The sequence below is a fragment of the Chamaea fasciata genome, unplaced genomic scaffold (genome assembly GCF_029207755.1).
Source record: "Chamaea fasciata isolate MVZ Bird 193981 ecotype frontalis unplaced genomic scaffold, bChaFas1.0.hap1 SCAF_1, whole genome shotgun sequence".
NCBI lineage: Eukaryota > Metazoa > Chordata > Aves > Passeriformes > Sylviidae > Chamaea > Chamaea fasciata.
Genome location: NW_027094086.1, coordinates 61,632,797 through 61,646,597, shown reverse-complemented (window position 1 = coordinate 61,646,597; position 13,801 = coordinate 61,632,797). Strand labels below are relative to the sequence as shown.

General features: G+C 35.2%; 1 protein-coding gene across 1 annotated transcript in view; it reads right to left on the bottom strand.

Moving 5' to 3' along the window:
- Positions 1-13,801, bottom strand: part of LOC136290479 (dynein axonemal heavy chain 5-like) — a 147,425-nt gene that overhangs the window by 120,015 nt on the left and 13,609 nt on the right. Inside the window, exons 12-24 of the mRNA XM_066184902.1 lie at positions 12,753-12,934; positions 10,815-10,934; positions 9,917-10,118; positions 8,386-8,481; positions 7,496-7,669; positions 7,313-7,402; positions 6,712-6,867; positions 5,633-5,772; positions 3,831-3,982; positions 1,467-1,674; positions 714-801; positions 472-595; positions 191-354 (exon numbers count right to left, since the gene is read on the bottom strand). Coding sequence (XP_066040999.1) covers positions 191-354; positions 472-595; positions 714-801; positions 1,467-1,674; positions 3,831-3,982; positions 5,633-5,772; positions 6,712-6,867; positions 7,313-7,402; positions 7,496-7,669; positions 8,386-8,481; positions 9,917-10,118; positions 10,815-10,934; positions 12,753-12,934 — 1,896 coding nt within the window. The remainder of the gene's footprint in view (positions 1-190; positions 355-471; positions 596-713; positions 802-1,466; positions 1,675-3,830; positions 3,983-5,632; positions 5,773-6,711; positions 6,868-7,312; positions 7,403-7,495; positions 7,670-8,385; positions 8,482-9,916; positions 10,119-10,814; positions 10,935-12,752; positions 12,935-13,801) is intronic.

Below are 13,801 nucleotides of genomic sequence, written 5' to 3'. Positions count from 1 at the left end.
ATAACAAACCTGATTCATGGTTTCATTCCCTGAGCACCCAGAGTCATCATGAACTCAAGTGACTTTTTTACCTTTTCTTCCCCTTCCTTTTAGTTCTTATATCAGATTAAACTTGCACATTATTTCTTTAAAACAATGCATTTATAAATGTTTTATCATAAATGACTGAGATGTCCAATTATTTTGTTACCTGAATATCTTCAAGACTTGGTCTCAAGACAATATTTGGAATAGCCAGTTGAATTTCAGTTCTGAACAAAGGAACCCTGTGTGCCTCCACATACTTAGTTGTCTGATATCGGGAGTCAATAACATGCAGTCGATGTCTTAAGGTCTCTAAAGAAATCTTCATGCCTAAAAAAATGTAATATTTAAGTGAGATTTTTTTTTTACCACAATAAGCATGGGGTGGGGGGAAATCATGAAGTTTTATTTAAAAAATTACACATATCTGAAAAAAACCAGACTCACATTTGATCAGAGAGTCCGTATTCTTCTGACAAAGCTGTCCCATCAGGTTATAGTAGCTACAGGACAGACATTCTTGGCAGCGGGTTTTCTGTTTCATGTCAAGATGTGTACAGGCGAAGGAATCCTAAACAGTGAAAGGGAAATTCTTGGGTAAATAATCAGATTATCTAGCATATAAATGAAATATCAAGTATCTGGCTAGGTTGTAAAAGGTTACTTTTTTTACATTGTAGACATCTTACCTCCAGAGTTCTTCCAACATCTGCTTTCAGACTGTGCTTAAGGACATCTATAAGTTCATAGACAGAGCATTCCACTTGTTGGCTCCACCTACAAAAACAACTTTACAGTCATCCATGGCAAATCAAACATAAGGAATATCCTTTGATATTTCCCAGGCACACATCCCCTGTCCCACTGCATTTATGTGCAGAGAAATGCCCTTTCGATGTTTTTCAATTTGTTCATATTCTTTCCGCATGCAGAGATTTTAAAACGTGCTGACTAACAAGAAAACCATTTGTCGGATCCTATTATATCTGATTCAACTGGACTCCATAAGATTTTTTAAGGTTTTTTTTCCAGCTATAGCTGATAAAACAGGTTTAACATGATGAGGCAGTAAGATAATCTGTGAAATCAGAATGAATAAAATAAAAACAAAAGAAGTATAAAGAAACAAGCAATTAACATGTGGATGAGATTTCAAGTCCTACCCATCTTCATTTTTCTTGCTAATTATTAGAATGCTATAAGAAAAAATGTAAAAAATGCTAAATAAATGCTAAATGCCAAATGCTATGCTATTTCACAATTGCTGTGTTCAAGATACTTTGGAGTTTCTTCCCTGCATGGTATGACTATAACTCTGCTCTAGACTAGAATGTTACTGTTACAGTAACATTTTAAAAGTAAAGGCTCTATACATACAAAAGTATCAAATAAATAACCTCTCCCAAAAAAGGCCTTCAAGTCTGTGCAATTAAGAAACCTACTGAGACAGTTTGGAAGCAGTAGAGACAGCAAGCTTTTCTGTTTGTTCCAAGAAAGAAGTCACATCTGTAGGTTCATCTTCTGGCAAAACTATCAGAGCAGTGCTTGATATGTCCTTCAGAATTCTTTCAATTCTGCATTCCAGGGTATCAGACGCTGCTTTGACTACATAGTCCAACACCCTCAGGGCACTGTAAACATTCTGAATAACTAAACAAGGACAACAAAGTGAAAACAAATCAATGCAAAACACAGAGGTCTTCAAGTCTCATCTCCCCTTCCTCCCACTCATCCCTGCCTCCCCCAGCTTTTATAATAAAATGAAGATTTAAGGGCAATGAAATTTGAAATGAAGGCCTAAAACATGATGGACTTCCTGTCCATCTTTCAACCTTTAGATTAAACCATTTCATAATAAACAGAACAATATTCTTCAAAATATCTCTTCTTTTGGGTAATAACATTCTAATAAAAAAGATCAACAAAATAGAACAGAAAACAGAAAAGGTACAAGTGCCGAAACATTATTTTGGTCCTCCTACACAAAATGGAGTACTTTACCATTGTAATTAGCTTATAAATTAAATGGCTAAAATTTCCCCAGCCAAGACTACAGCCTTGTTCAACCATTAGATTTTTCTTTCATATTTGTGACCTAATTTACTTTGGAAACGGATTAACATTGATTTAACAAATATGTTTGTTAAACTAAAGGTAAAATCTACTGTTTCTGCTATTTCTGAATAGACTGGAAAAATTCTTCCCGTTTCATACTTCCATTGAAAAATAGAAAGAAATACAGCACCTGATGTCCTTTGTCACTATTATTACTATAGGATTTTATATATATAAATATATATGTATAGATGTATTGAAAAATGTGTATTTCTGCCGTATGTAGAAAGAAATCACTATGATATCTAAGACACAGCAGTGTGACTGGGCCGTCCAAGTGCTGATGTTTTAAGTGGGAAATGTCATTTATTGCTACTAGGAAGTTATTGATAGAACTTGTCTTTTTTATTGTCTAAAACAGAAAAGCAATCCAACAAATTCCTTAGATTTTTGTTTAATATATAGAATCAGTATTCCTAAATCTATTTTTCTGCTGTGTCTCTTAAGTTTTAGCCTAGAAGGTAACTATGGACCTCCATATTTCTAGATGGAGTTCCCTTAGGTGGAAAAATAGTCACACAAGATGTTTAGGCTTGAGTTCAGCACATTGCTGGCAGGTAGGAAATATTTTGTGTACAACAAACCAGTGGCTAATTTGTAGGCATCCAAAAAACATTCTGGGCATGTCAGACATTGCCCATCTTCAAAAAGACATGGTGCCTACAGTTGAGGAAATAATTCCCTTCTAGCTGTAACTGCATTTCAGCTGCAGCAGCAGGAAACAGCCCAGATACCTGCACTACATCTAAATTATTGAAAAGGGACAGTTTCCACCAGAACCAAAGGTGATACAAAGGACCATTACAACCTGAATTATACCTATTCAGATACTAAACACAGTGCAGAGTGTATCTAAATGAATAAATAAAGGAATAAATACCATTGTAAAGATCTTCCTTATCATGTGTTACTAAAAATGCAAATTAAACACAAAAATTCATTTTAGAGCTATAAAATAAATTTTAAAAAAAAACACTTTCCATTTGGTTCTTGTGCTTTGGTCAGGCAAAGGTCAAGGAAAGCTGAAAGGGGACCAGCCCTGCCTGAAGCACTGGTCAGAGCCCTGTGCACCAATGCCACATGGCAGAGTCATAAATAAACAGCTGCACAAACCTGTGCCACATTTCACTTTCAGATTTAGACCATACCTGCTCCTGTTTATATTGTTGCTTTTCCTTTTGAAGAAAGAAAAAGCCTAACATCAATCAACCTCAACTGAAAAACTAATTTACAAGAACGAGTTACTGTTTTCTCACAAAACTGCAACATGGAAGTCTTGGTGATGGTCTTATATATGCCCATTTCAATGACAATTTACAACAGTTAATGAATTTTATGCTGTATTTGATAGGGTTAAGGTTGTGTCTTACTGGTTGCGTGGAAAAACTCAATGCCTAATAAAAAATGTTTTCTTGGAAAAAAATTGGAATTTGGGCAGAAATCTCAAACCTTGATTTCAGACGTGTCACTTTTAGGATGTTCAGCATAAGTTATGAATTTTTTTTATAGAAGAGATATCATTAAAACACCCATAGCCATTCTCTTGTCTCACATTCTTGTAGCAGTTGGGCTAAAATTATCTACCTAAAGTGAAGAGGTCGGTCCACAAAAACATTTTTCACAGAGAAGCACAAATAAATGCAGACACCTAACAGTATGAACATCTCACCACTTCTTCTCCTATTACCTACATTTATTGATGTTCAAAGAACTCCATGACAGCTGCATCAGGCCCGGGGTAAGGGCATCCTCAACTTGTCCTATCAACGGCTTCATCAACGGTTTCAGCACAACAGGGATCCTATCCAGGTGTTCCTTGTAACTGATCAACAGGTTCTGGAGTCTGAAACACATGATCATGCTTATAATGTGCTTAATTCAGATATTTGAAACACACAGAATTACGGGCACATTTCCTGTTAATAAGGTTTGCAAGTTCTGATCCCATCTTAAAAGTAAGAACCCTTCCCAGCTCTCCCTAACTCCAGCCAGGCCTCTTTGTCCTTACCAACAGAACCAGACTGAAGAAATAAGTACCTGCAGCAAAGTGACTGTGATCAATTGACAGAATTTTTCTCCCAGGAAAATTATTTGCAATTTTCAAAAAAATAGAAATAGGAAATTGAAAACGTGGCATTTTTGTTTCTATCTCCCATCTCACAAGACATGGCATGAAATTCCACTGCTTATAAGCAAAACTACATACAAACCACTGAGAATCATGAATCCCAAAGAAAAAGAGTCCAAATTCTAAAACAGGGCTTACCATGACACCAATATAGTTCCATTAAAATGCAGCTCCACAAAGAAACTTCATAAATAAGGATTAGAAGCAAATATAATTCAAAGGTCAGATATTTATTAGGTTCCTTACAAGAGCTACTGCAAAAACAGGAATAGCTGTGTTCTGCACCAGATTAAAACCGTGACTTTAGACATCATTGTTACAAACCATATACTGAGATAACCCATTCACAATATACCCAGAACTGTTTTTTAAATAGTGTTAATAAAAAATCTACACCCCCTTAATATTTCTTATTTGCTTGGTGAGTCAATATGAAGCCTTTTTTAGAGTAGAAGGTAAGTTTGGCACTTTTTTTAAACGCAAACAATTTCTGTACTATTTTTAATGCTGGATGGCAAATTTTGGGGCTGTGGATTTTTGGAGGTCTGCAGCACACAGGATTTGCCTTGCACATTAAAAATTTATGGTTAGTTGCCCTTAAACACTCCACAGAAAATCAATGAAAAATGTTGAATTGTAAGACTGAAACACTGAAAATTTCAACAACAGAAAAAGAGAGGAGGGGTTATTTATGAAACTCTTTAAATTTCATCCCATTTTGTCCAATTCTGATTAAGAAATGAAGAATATTCTTCACAAAGCACTGCTTTTTTAAGACTGAACATCCCTGTTTAGAGAGTTCAAGAACTAACAACCAGCATCCCTGAGAATGAAAGAACTCTTGCAGAGGAGATTTGGACTGTTACAAGAAACAGAAAGAAATTATTTTAAATCAATAAAAGTGAATTTAAATATTCAACATGCGCGACTAAGTTATAACTTAGGCAACATATTCCCTTTACACATTTGGGTTGTGCAGTAATCAAGTGGCAAATTCCAGCTTATTTTTCTAACAGGGAAAAAAAGTCTTGTGATGTTAAGTGTAATATGTTGGGATGTAATTGCTATATTAGAGTGCACAGATGCACTCTAACAATAACAATACCAGTATCCAGGAGCTCCACTTGGAGAGCAGCTGTTGAAGTAGAAAAACAAAAACATGTAGGCGTTTCCAAGCAATGAGATATGTGTGTAAATAGGAACAACTGCATGTTAATATGGAAATACAGGGGAAAGCAATTAAAATTCAATTAAACTCCATCGAAGAGAAAAAATTAAAATAAATTAAAAGCAATATATGCAACAGACTCAAAGGTAGGGATTCCCATTTGTAGATGAGAAATAAATCCAAAAATGTTCACTCACTCCCTTTGATGTCTTTTAATCTGTTCTTCATCTGCACACAAGCCAAGGATAACATCTGGAACTTCAAAATGCATTTTTCTTAGGTATTTTGTCTCATAAAGTACTTCCAGGACCACTGGGTCTAAATTTACAAATAATTCCTTCATGTAGCAGTGAAAAAAAGAAATAGAAAATAAGACACTAGTTTGGTATTTACATGCAGTTTGATATAACTGGATCATATAAAGAGATGTAAGTGACTAGAGAGGATTTTTAAAATATTAACCCATGTTTCTTCTTTGACCTCCTCTAGAAATATATGGGCCTCCCAAAGTATTAATCAATCAATATCTTACACTGATTTCAATTTCTTGTGACTCCTTCACTGTACTCTAATCACTTGGCTCCCATGACTTCCCAAGTTTAATTCTAGTTCTGCAGCTATATTCTCTGGAAATTAATTTGCCTTCTCATCTCATGTTCTCCATCAGTAACTAGGGAGAAATATTGTGCAGGTGAATCTCTACACCTTTGGGGGCACTAAATGTTTTTAAGATGCGACATAAATTTGAAAACTATGTCCTAGTTGTCCATTATGGAATCATTAGTACAAAAAATGCCACATTTTAACCGTAATTTCTCTGTACTACAGCAGAAAAAAAAATCTGTGAAGTAAGAATGGCAACATTTTCTGCCTCAGCAATTTTGAAAGCAAGTCAATGAATTATTGCAGTATATTCAACACAGTGATATTGATCACTGCAGAAAAGACCATGATATAAAAAAAAATTCATTCCTTGACTAAAATTTTGGTTAACATAGAAAATAAACAAGGAAACAATATCTAAAGACTGTGGATAAGTCAGTACAAGACATGTATTTTCTGGATACTGCCTCTTTTATACTCTGAATAAGACAGAAAACTTATGAAGAAGAAACATTATGAGATGTATCATAAACATACACAAAAGAGGAAAAATTATTTCAACTCAAGTAGCTTATTTTTAACCCTATTTAAGCTAAAGGTTACTTCAATGATTAAAGTAATACATGTAATACTAAATCATGTAACAGAAATACAAAGAATAAATCATATTTACCTTGGTTTCTGGGTGCCGGCCAAGTAAGGAAGCACACAGAGCATTCCTAGCCTGGTCAGCAAATCTGCACCAGGCCCTATAATAAATAATCTCAAATTCCAAAAGAACTGCAGCCATTTTATTGTAGTTCTTGATAACCTTTTTCATTTCCATTGTCTGCAATTTAGGGGGGAAGAAAAGAAAAAGAACCACTTCAACAATTCAATGAGTCTAACACAGTAGAAAGGTCCTCCACTAGGCCTCTCTACCACAGGAAAACAAAAGAAACAGAAATCTCTAAATTATGCTGTTTTAGAGACAAGACTCAGAAAAATAGCAATATATTTAGGAATTCAATTATTAAGTACTATTCAACTGCTCTAAGCAACATAACTCTTTTCCTGATTTTTCCTCCCAATCTTGTTCATAGAACAAAGTCTATATTATGACACATACGAGGCACTAGTGGCCCACTGAGAAAGGTATACAAATGATCCCACTGTTGGATGAGCTTGCATACAAGCTGCTAGAATAGTGAGTGTAGAAGTATACAAGCCAATTGTCTGTCTGCTCATAACATCCTTGACAGCTTAGGATAAATCCTCCTATGCTAATGTCCAACCTTCAAAAGTGTGGTTTTCTTTTTGAGGAACATCATTGGATGGTCAATTTTTCTGAGTAACTGCTGAGCCCACATAATCTTCCCTGTTACCTAAAACACAGAAGACATGAGGTTATATTTTCATTAACCTAAAAACCGTCAAGAAATAAAGTAATTTTTCTCTCTCATTTACTTCATTCTTACTGGTGGTATATTACGTGGTATAGGTGGATTTTCTTTTTCCTTCTGATAGAGGTTTTGAATAAACTCTAAGTCTTGGCTGTACTGGTGAAGAACAACGGTATACTTCTCATTTAGATCAATATTATTGTCTCCTATTTGTTCAAGCTTCATCAGAAATCCCAGCATCTGTTGAGTCTAGAAAGGAAGATGGAACATTTACTTCAGAAGATAAGAGTTCAGAAAGTTATTGTCCATAAAGTATTTTATTAATTTAGAGCATGCTATTTAAATTTGCAAGTTGTTTTCTAAGAAATACAGAAAAATCCATCCAGATGAGTTTGTGAATTTTATGTCTGTATTTGGTCCCACACAGGATATACTTACCACTGTATAAACCAGTAAACTGTTATTACTACAGAATGGGTTTTTCCTGACTCTCAAATCCTCACTCCTTTTTTTCAGCAAACAGTTGTGGTAGAACAACTACACCTTTACTCACACTTCAATAACATCTCATATTGGATCAGGGCCTGAGCCAATGAACAAGATTGACATTAAGGAAACAGATGGCTGACATTATTTCATTACTCCTGCCAGAGAAACAGGAATAACTTAGAAATGCAAGAGGAAACACCAGGATGAAGAAAGAAAATAAACTTCAAATACAGAGCAATAAAATTGGTATGGAAAGCTGGAACATAGATTTTGCACCAAGTAAGAATTCCACTACAGCACTTCTGCAAGCGCCCTTTAGAACATTTGTAATAGGTTTGATGTCCTCCAACATTATCCCAGGCAGCCACCAGCACAGTACAGAGCGCTGGCAGTAATGAAGGAGTTTAGTAGGAGCTGTGAGTACTCCGCCCTTCTGAGCACCAGAAGCAGGGGTTTGCATTTGTAACCTTACTTACCGTTAGGGTCTTTTCAAACCAGGAATCCACAAATTCCTGTATAGATTCATACAATGCTGCAATTTGGTTCTTAAATTCAAGGTAATCTTTTTCAAACTAGAATAAAAGCAAAAGAAAAGAAATCATCCATCATGCTGCTTTTATTTTATAAAAGCTTTTTTGGGAATCTGTTTTACCTACGAGGTGTGTGTGTTCAGTACTGCATTAAAAAGAACAGGAACAACACCAGCAGCAAAAGCATTTACACTCTAAGTGAGGCAAACAAAACATAAGCAGTGCTAGGTTAAATGGTTAAAGCCTCATCTTCATGAATACAAAGGCACACAGAGGAGCACAGAGGAGCACAGAGGAGCACAGAGGAGCACAGAGGAGCACAGAGCACACAGGCCGAGGAAAACTTACAAGCTCATCAGAGAGAACAAAGCACACTCACCAGTTACTTGCAGCCCCGCCACAGGAGAGTGCTCAGCTCACTGTCCATGTATGCACCCCACAAAAGGCAAGCAAACTGGCAGGTTCTCTAGAGCCCCTTGCAGACTAATGAAGGTTGTTACCAAATTTGGCAGCTCCTACAAGTAATTTGGGTATTTGTCTGTAACAATTTTTTCTTATGAGTCCAAAATCCTGAGTGCCTAACAAAAGGAGTTCAATGCAAATGTCTCTCAAAGAGACAACTGCGCAAGTTTGGGAAGACAGTACATAATAGATACTGCTCCAAACATTTAGGTGTAGAGAAGTCATGCCATTTTTTAACCCCTCCAAATTCCAGTGAACAGTAAGTGCCCTCTTTCAGAAAGGAGACAAGCAGCATGTATTAGAGAAAAATGCAGGAAGTATTAGAGAAACACAAGCCATCAAAGTCTGAAGAAAGTACTCCCGAGTTAAATGTTTAAAGGAAAGTTAATGAGAGTGGCAAGCTTTAGTACAGGAAGGCAGGAGAGCAACTCTACACTTCTAGAACTTCTATTGTAGGCCACTAACTCTGCAAAACAAGCAGGCTATAGCTCAAGAAAAGCAGCTCATTTCCAGCATGTACAAGATAAGATTAAAACATGAGACTGGACTACTTGAAAAGCCACTTTAGTTTTTTATCATTCTGTTCAGCACTGGGAGTGATATCATTCCCTTCTCCCTCTGAAATGTGCAATTGTGTACCTTTACTAACTTCGCTATAATACCAGCATTACTATTATTAGACCAACTGTATTTGGTGTGTTAAAATACCTAAATTAGTTTTAACTCTGCAGTTCAAAATATATGCATCTCAAAACAATCAGGCTTAGGAAAATTAGTTTGTAGCACTACCTATCACACAAAACCTAGCTTACAAAAAGTTAACAAAAACATTTGAAGTAAAAAACAAATTTCATGTTCAAACACTTTCAAATCTTATTAAAAGTTATGAGAGTATTTGTATCGTTACTGCAAAATAATATATGTATTTTTATAATATTAAAAATTCTTTGCACAACTGCGATGAACAGCAGGGAATTAACAGAGTGATTGTCATACAAGTGCTGAATGTAAGTACCTCTCTTTTCCTATGGTCCAGAACATCATACTGTTTGGATTTTGTATTTGTAGCAATGCTCTGGTATTGAGTAGTGATCTCATCAATGCCTTCTATTTTCGTATGCTGGAGCTCTAAAAGGCTTTCCATAGTATTGCTCATATCTGAAATTTTCTCCAAACGTTTACAGAAGGTCTCAAATTTTCCAAATATGTAGTTTTCACTAACAATAGAAAAAAAAAAAAAAAAAAGCGGGATTTCTATGAAAATCTCTTTGCAACAGGTTTTTATTTAACCCAAATATATTCTACCAGAGCTGTTATCAAGTTTCACACACACACACACAAAAAAATCATACTGTAATGATTACATATCAACAAAAAAAACCAAAATTAACTCACTTACATAAACCAGAAAATGTCAATTAAATATGTCAATTAAAAGATTTTACCACATTTCACAGGAGTAATTCTTTCAAATAAGATATTTGCAGGGGAAGAAAATGTGAATGCACAATACCAAGAAATGCCCCATGATTTAGGTGCCAATACAGGTAATACACTCCTTGGCATTGTGATAGAGAGCCAGCTCAAAGGTGACTGAATTCCCTGAGAGTTTTTTCACTTATATTTTTTGAGGACTTCATACCATACATATATATTTGTGTTCAATTAATAAATGCATTAATTCCCCTGAAGTCCCATTGGACGTGTGTTGAATCAACAAGTGACTGGCAAAAAACTGGTTTATTCCTGAATAAAAACCAAAAAAATCCCACTCTGCAAGGTCATCTTATGATCATAAAAAGTACTTCATTTTAATTGAATATTTAGCTTTTCTGTTAGCCAGCAGATATAATTACATCTCATTTATAAATTGTACTCATCAATATGAATCAATATTGGAGTGAAATATTTACCTGATATCAAACTTCCTGTTACTTGGACTTTCCTTTAGCTCCTCCCTAATTTTCTGAAAGGATGCTTTGTACTTTTCTTTGAGGAAAATGCATTGTTGTATCCTCTTTAGCAATTCTTGCCTGAGGAAGAAAATACAGAAGACAGAGAATCATCCTAAAGTCTTCATAAGGGTAGAAATAAAAATAAAAATAAAATATTTTAGTAAAATATGCAACCTTGCAAACTAAGAACATAAAATTATACACTATATGAAAAACACTCAAAATATGATGTTTTTGTGTCAAAAGTTTTTGACTTGAACCTGTTACTGACATTGGATATTTTTATCTTGGGGTTTGTTGTCATCAATCCAAAACTTGCATGGCACAGTCCACAAAGGATGTATACCAGGTTAATACTGAATGCTTGCAATTTGACCATTTCTCATCTTCTGTACTGAGTACTGCTGATAGGTTTGCTTGTTTCTTTGGATTTTTTTTCTAAGCAGACAAGACTGGAAAATTGTTTTTCCACACTAAAATATGAATGAGGAGAATCTTGTTTCTTTAAGAAGATACACCAGGAAGAACTCAGTTCCTAAGGCCACAGATAGTTGCATCTTACACACAGCTATTTAATAACCCTGAGGTACCACATGAGATACATGGATGAGGCATGGAAATGGGCCATAAGCCATTTGCCCAGAGCTCTTCCTCCACTTTGGCTTTGTCTGTCATCTTCCAAAAGATTACTGGGAATTAAAATGATAGTCAAATTTATAGGCTGAAACCATTAGCTGGGACAAAGTTTTGCAGGGATAGCAGATTAAGTAAATGAGAATAATGTCTCAGAAATAAATTCAACTAGAATAAACAAAAAAAAATATTCTATTTTTATTTACATTAATTCTTTAGAATAAACATAACCAGTACTTAATTGACTACAGGTAAATTCTGAAAAATTCCCTTTATCTACATCAAAATACAGGAGGAATCAAAATTGTTAGATTTGCTTTTATGTCTCCTAGCCTGTTATCTCAGTGTCATTTTGAATTGGCTGGAATTTAAGCAGAGACATCTTGACTATCTGTTTTGATGAAGCTTGTCATACCTTTTCCTTTTCATATCAATACCCTTAACCTTACTCCAGTTAGACTACTCCAAGAGACTATTCCAATTATTAATTTTCTAGTTGACAACTACAGATGTCACTTTCATCTTAACTTCTTTTTTTTGTTTCCCCCTTCTTTTTTTGCATGAAAATAATTGACCTGCTCTTATAGTATGTGTTCTTCCTATGTTACCTTCACTTGTCATCCTTCAGATACACTTGCTCTGCCAGTGACATCAGGATTCACCACTCAATGAATGAGTTTCATACAAACATTCTGTGCTTCCATTTATTCTGAGTGTAGCACTTGGACAAGCAGCTGTAAAGCAGCTAACTCATCCCTTCCCTGAAATGCCCCACAATACAACTGAATAGTGATTTTGGTCCTGCTATATATTGTTCCCTTCCTCAAACTCATCTTCATGTCCAGTAACAACAAAATATAAATCTTGTATGGAACTTTGCCAGTCCATCCTTGGACCTTTTTTATGAAACGTTTCAGTTCCCAGTTCCAATTTCTTAAGTGTGTTTTGGTCTAAAAAATCCATGTGGACAATATATCGAGTGTTGTGTACTAGTATATATTACACAGTTTCCGATAACAGGTTTTTTCAAAACACATAATAAATTTATTTTTGCAGAGTACTTAATTCTACACACATTCTTAATTAAGAATTAATTCTTAATTATAGAATTAGTAGTCACCAGCTTAAAATTAACATAGGAATCAGTGACTAGTAGGAGGACAAAGGGCTACTTAAATTTGCCTATTAATAACCTTGATGATTAATCTGTAATTTTATTTCTAAAGTCAACAACAGAAGATGAAATTATTAAAATTCTATCACCTGTCCAGGTCCCAGATTTTTGAAACACCTTCACATAGATAGGTCTTGCATGTGTTAATCATTTGATTCGTGATTTTAAGAAACAGGGATGTCATGTGCTCTGATGTGTTGTAGTACGGTGATGTACAGTAGATCATACACACAGTGTTGATTAAACTGGGAATGTGCTCCATCACTGTTACCTATAACAGCAAAAGAATGGGAAAGACAGAAATCTGAATTTCCTGAAATTTAACACAATGAAAAGTAGGGCAGGTCTGGGAATGTATTTATCAGTGGACAAACATCTTTTTGTGGTTTTGGCATTACATAATGGACCATCCAATTCACTAGTAGGGACCTATCACACCTTGACCAAGACAAAAAACATGGGAAAAGGGCAAAGAATAAATGAATAGGTCTTTCACAGATTGGGATTTTCCACAGGAGGACCAGATGCTCTACTCTGCTTGGCCATGGCCTCCAGTATAAGAAGGTGCTGTAATTGGTGAAAGTTGCTCTGCTTTGCAGAACATGCTACCTGAGGAAAAGAGGTCATACACTGCTGGAAAAGAGTTGGGTTTAATGTAGGAAGGAAACAACAAGAAAGTTGACCTTTGGTCATTTTGCCTAGATCTGTACAGAAGAGAAATAGAGAAGAGGAAGGCCAGGCAACAATAATCTCACTTTTACTGGACACTGAACTATAGAGTTTTCTGTCCCACAGAAATACTTCAGAGAAATGCATGCAAGCCAGATACACTGAGAATCCAGAACAAGAGACTGGTCTAGAAAAGGATAAAAAAAATATGGTATCTAAAATCAAGGCAATATGGCAGGACAGTGAATATTTGCAAAAGAAGTACAGTATAAAATGGCAGAATGGATTCAAAAGAGATCAAGCTTTGAAAATAGTATTTAGAAAAATTGTTACCAGCTGGATTATATGTAAATGTTCTGAACTGTGCAAGCTTAGACAATTTTGTCTAATATCTGTAGAGTTAAAATTCATGTTTTCACTTAAAAAATGAACTCTGAGACCCACATGGTTATGAAAATAAGTTTTATCA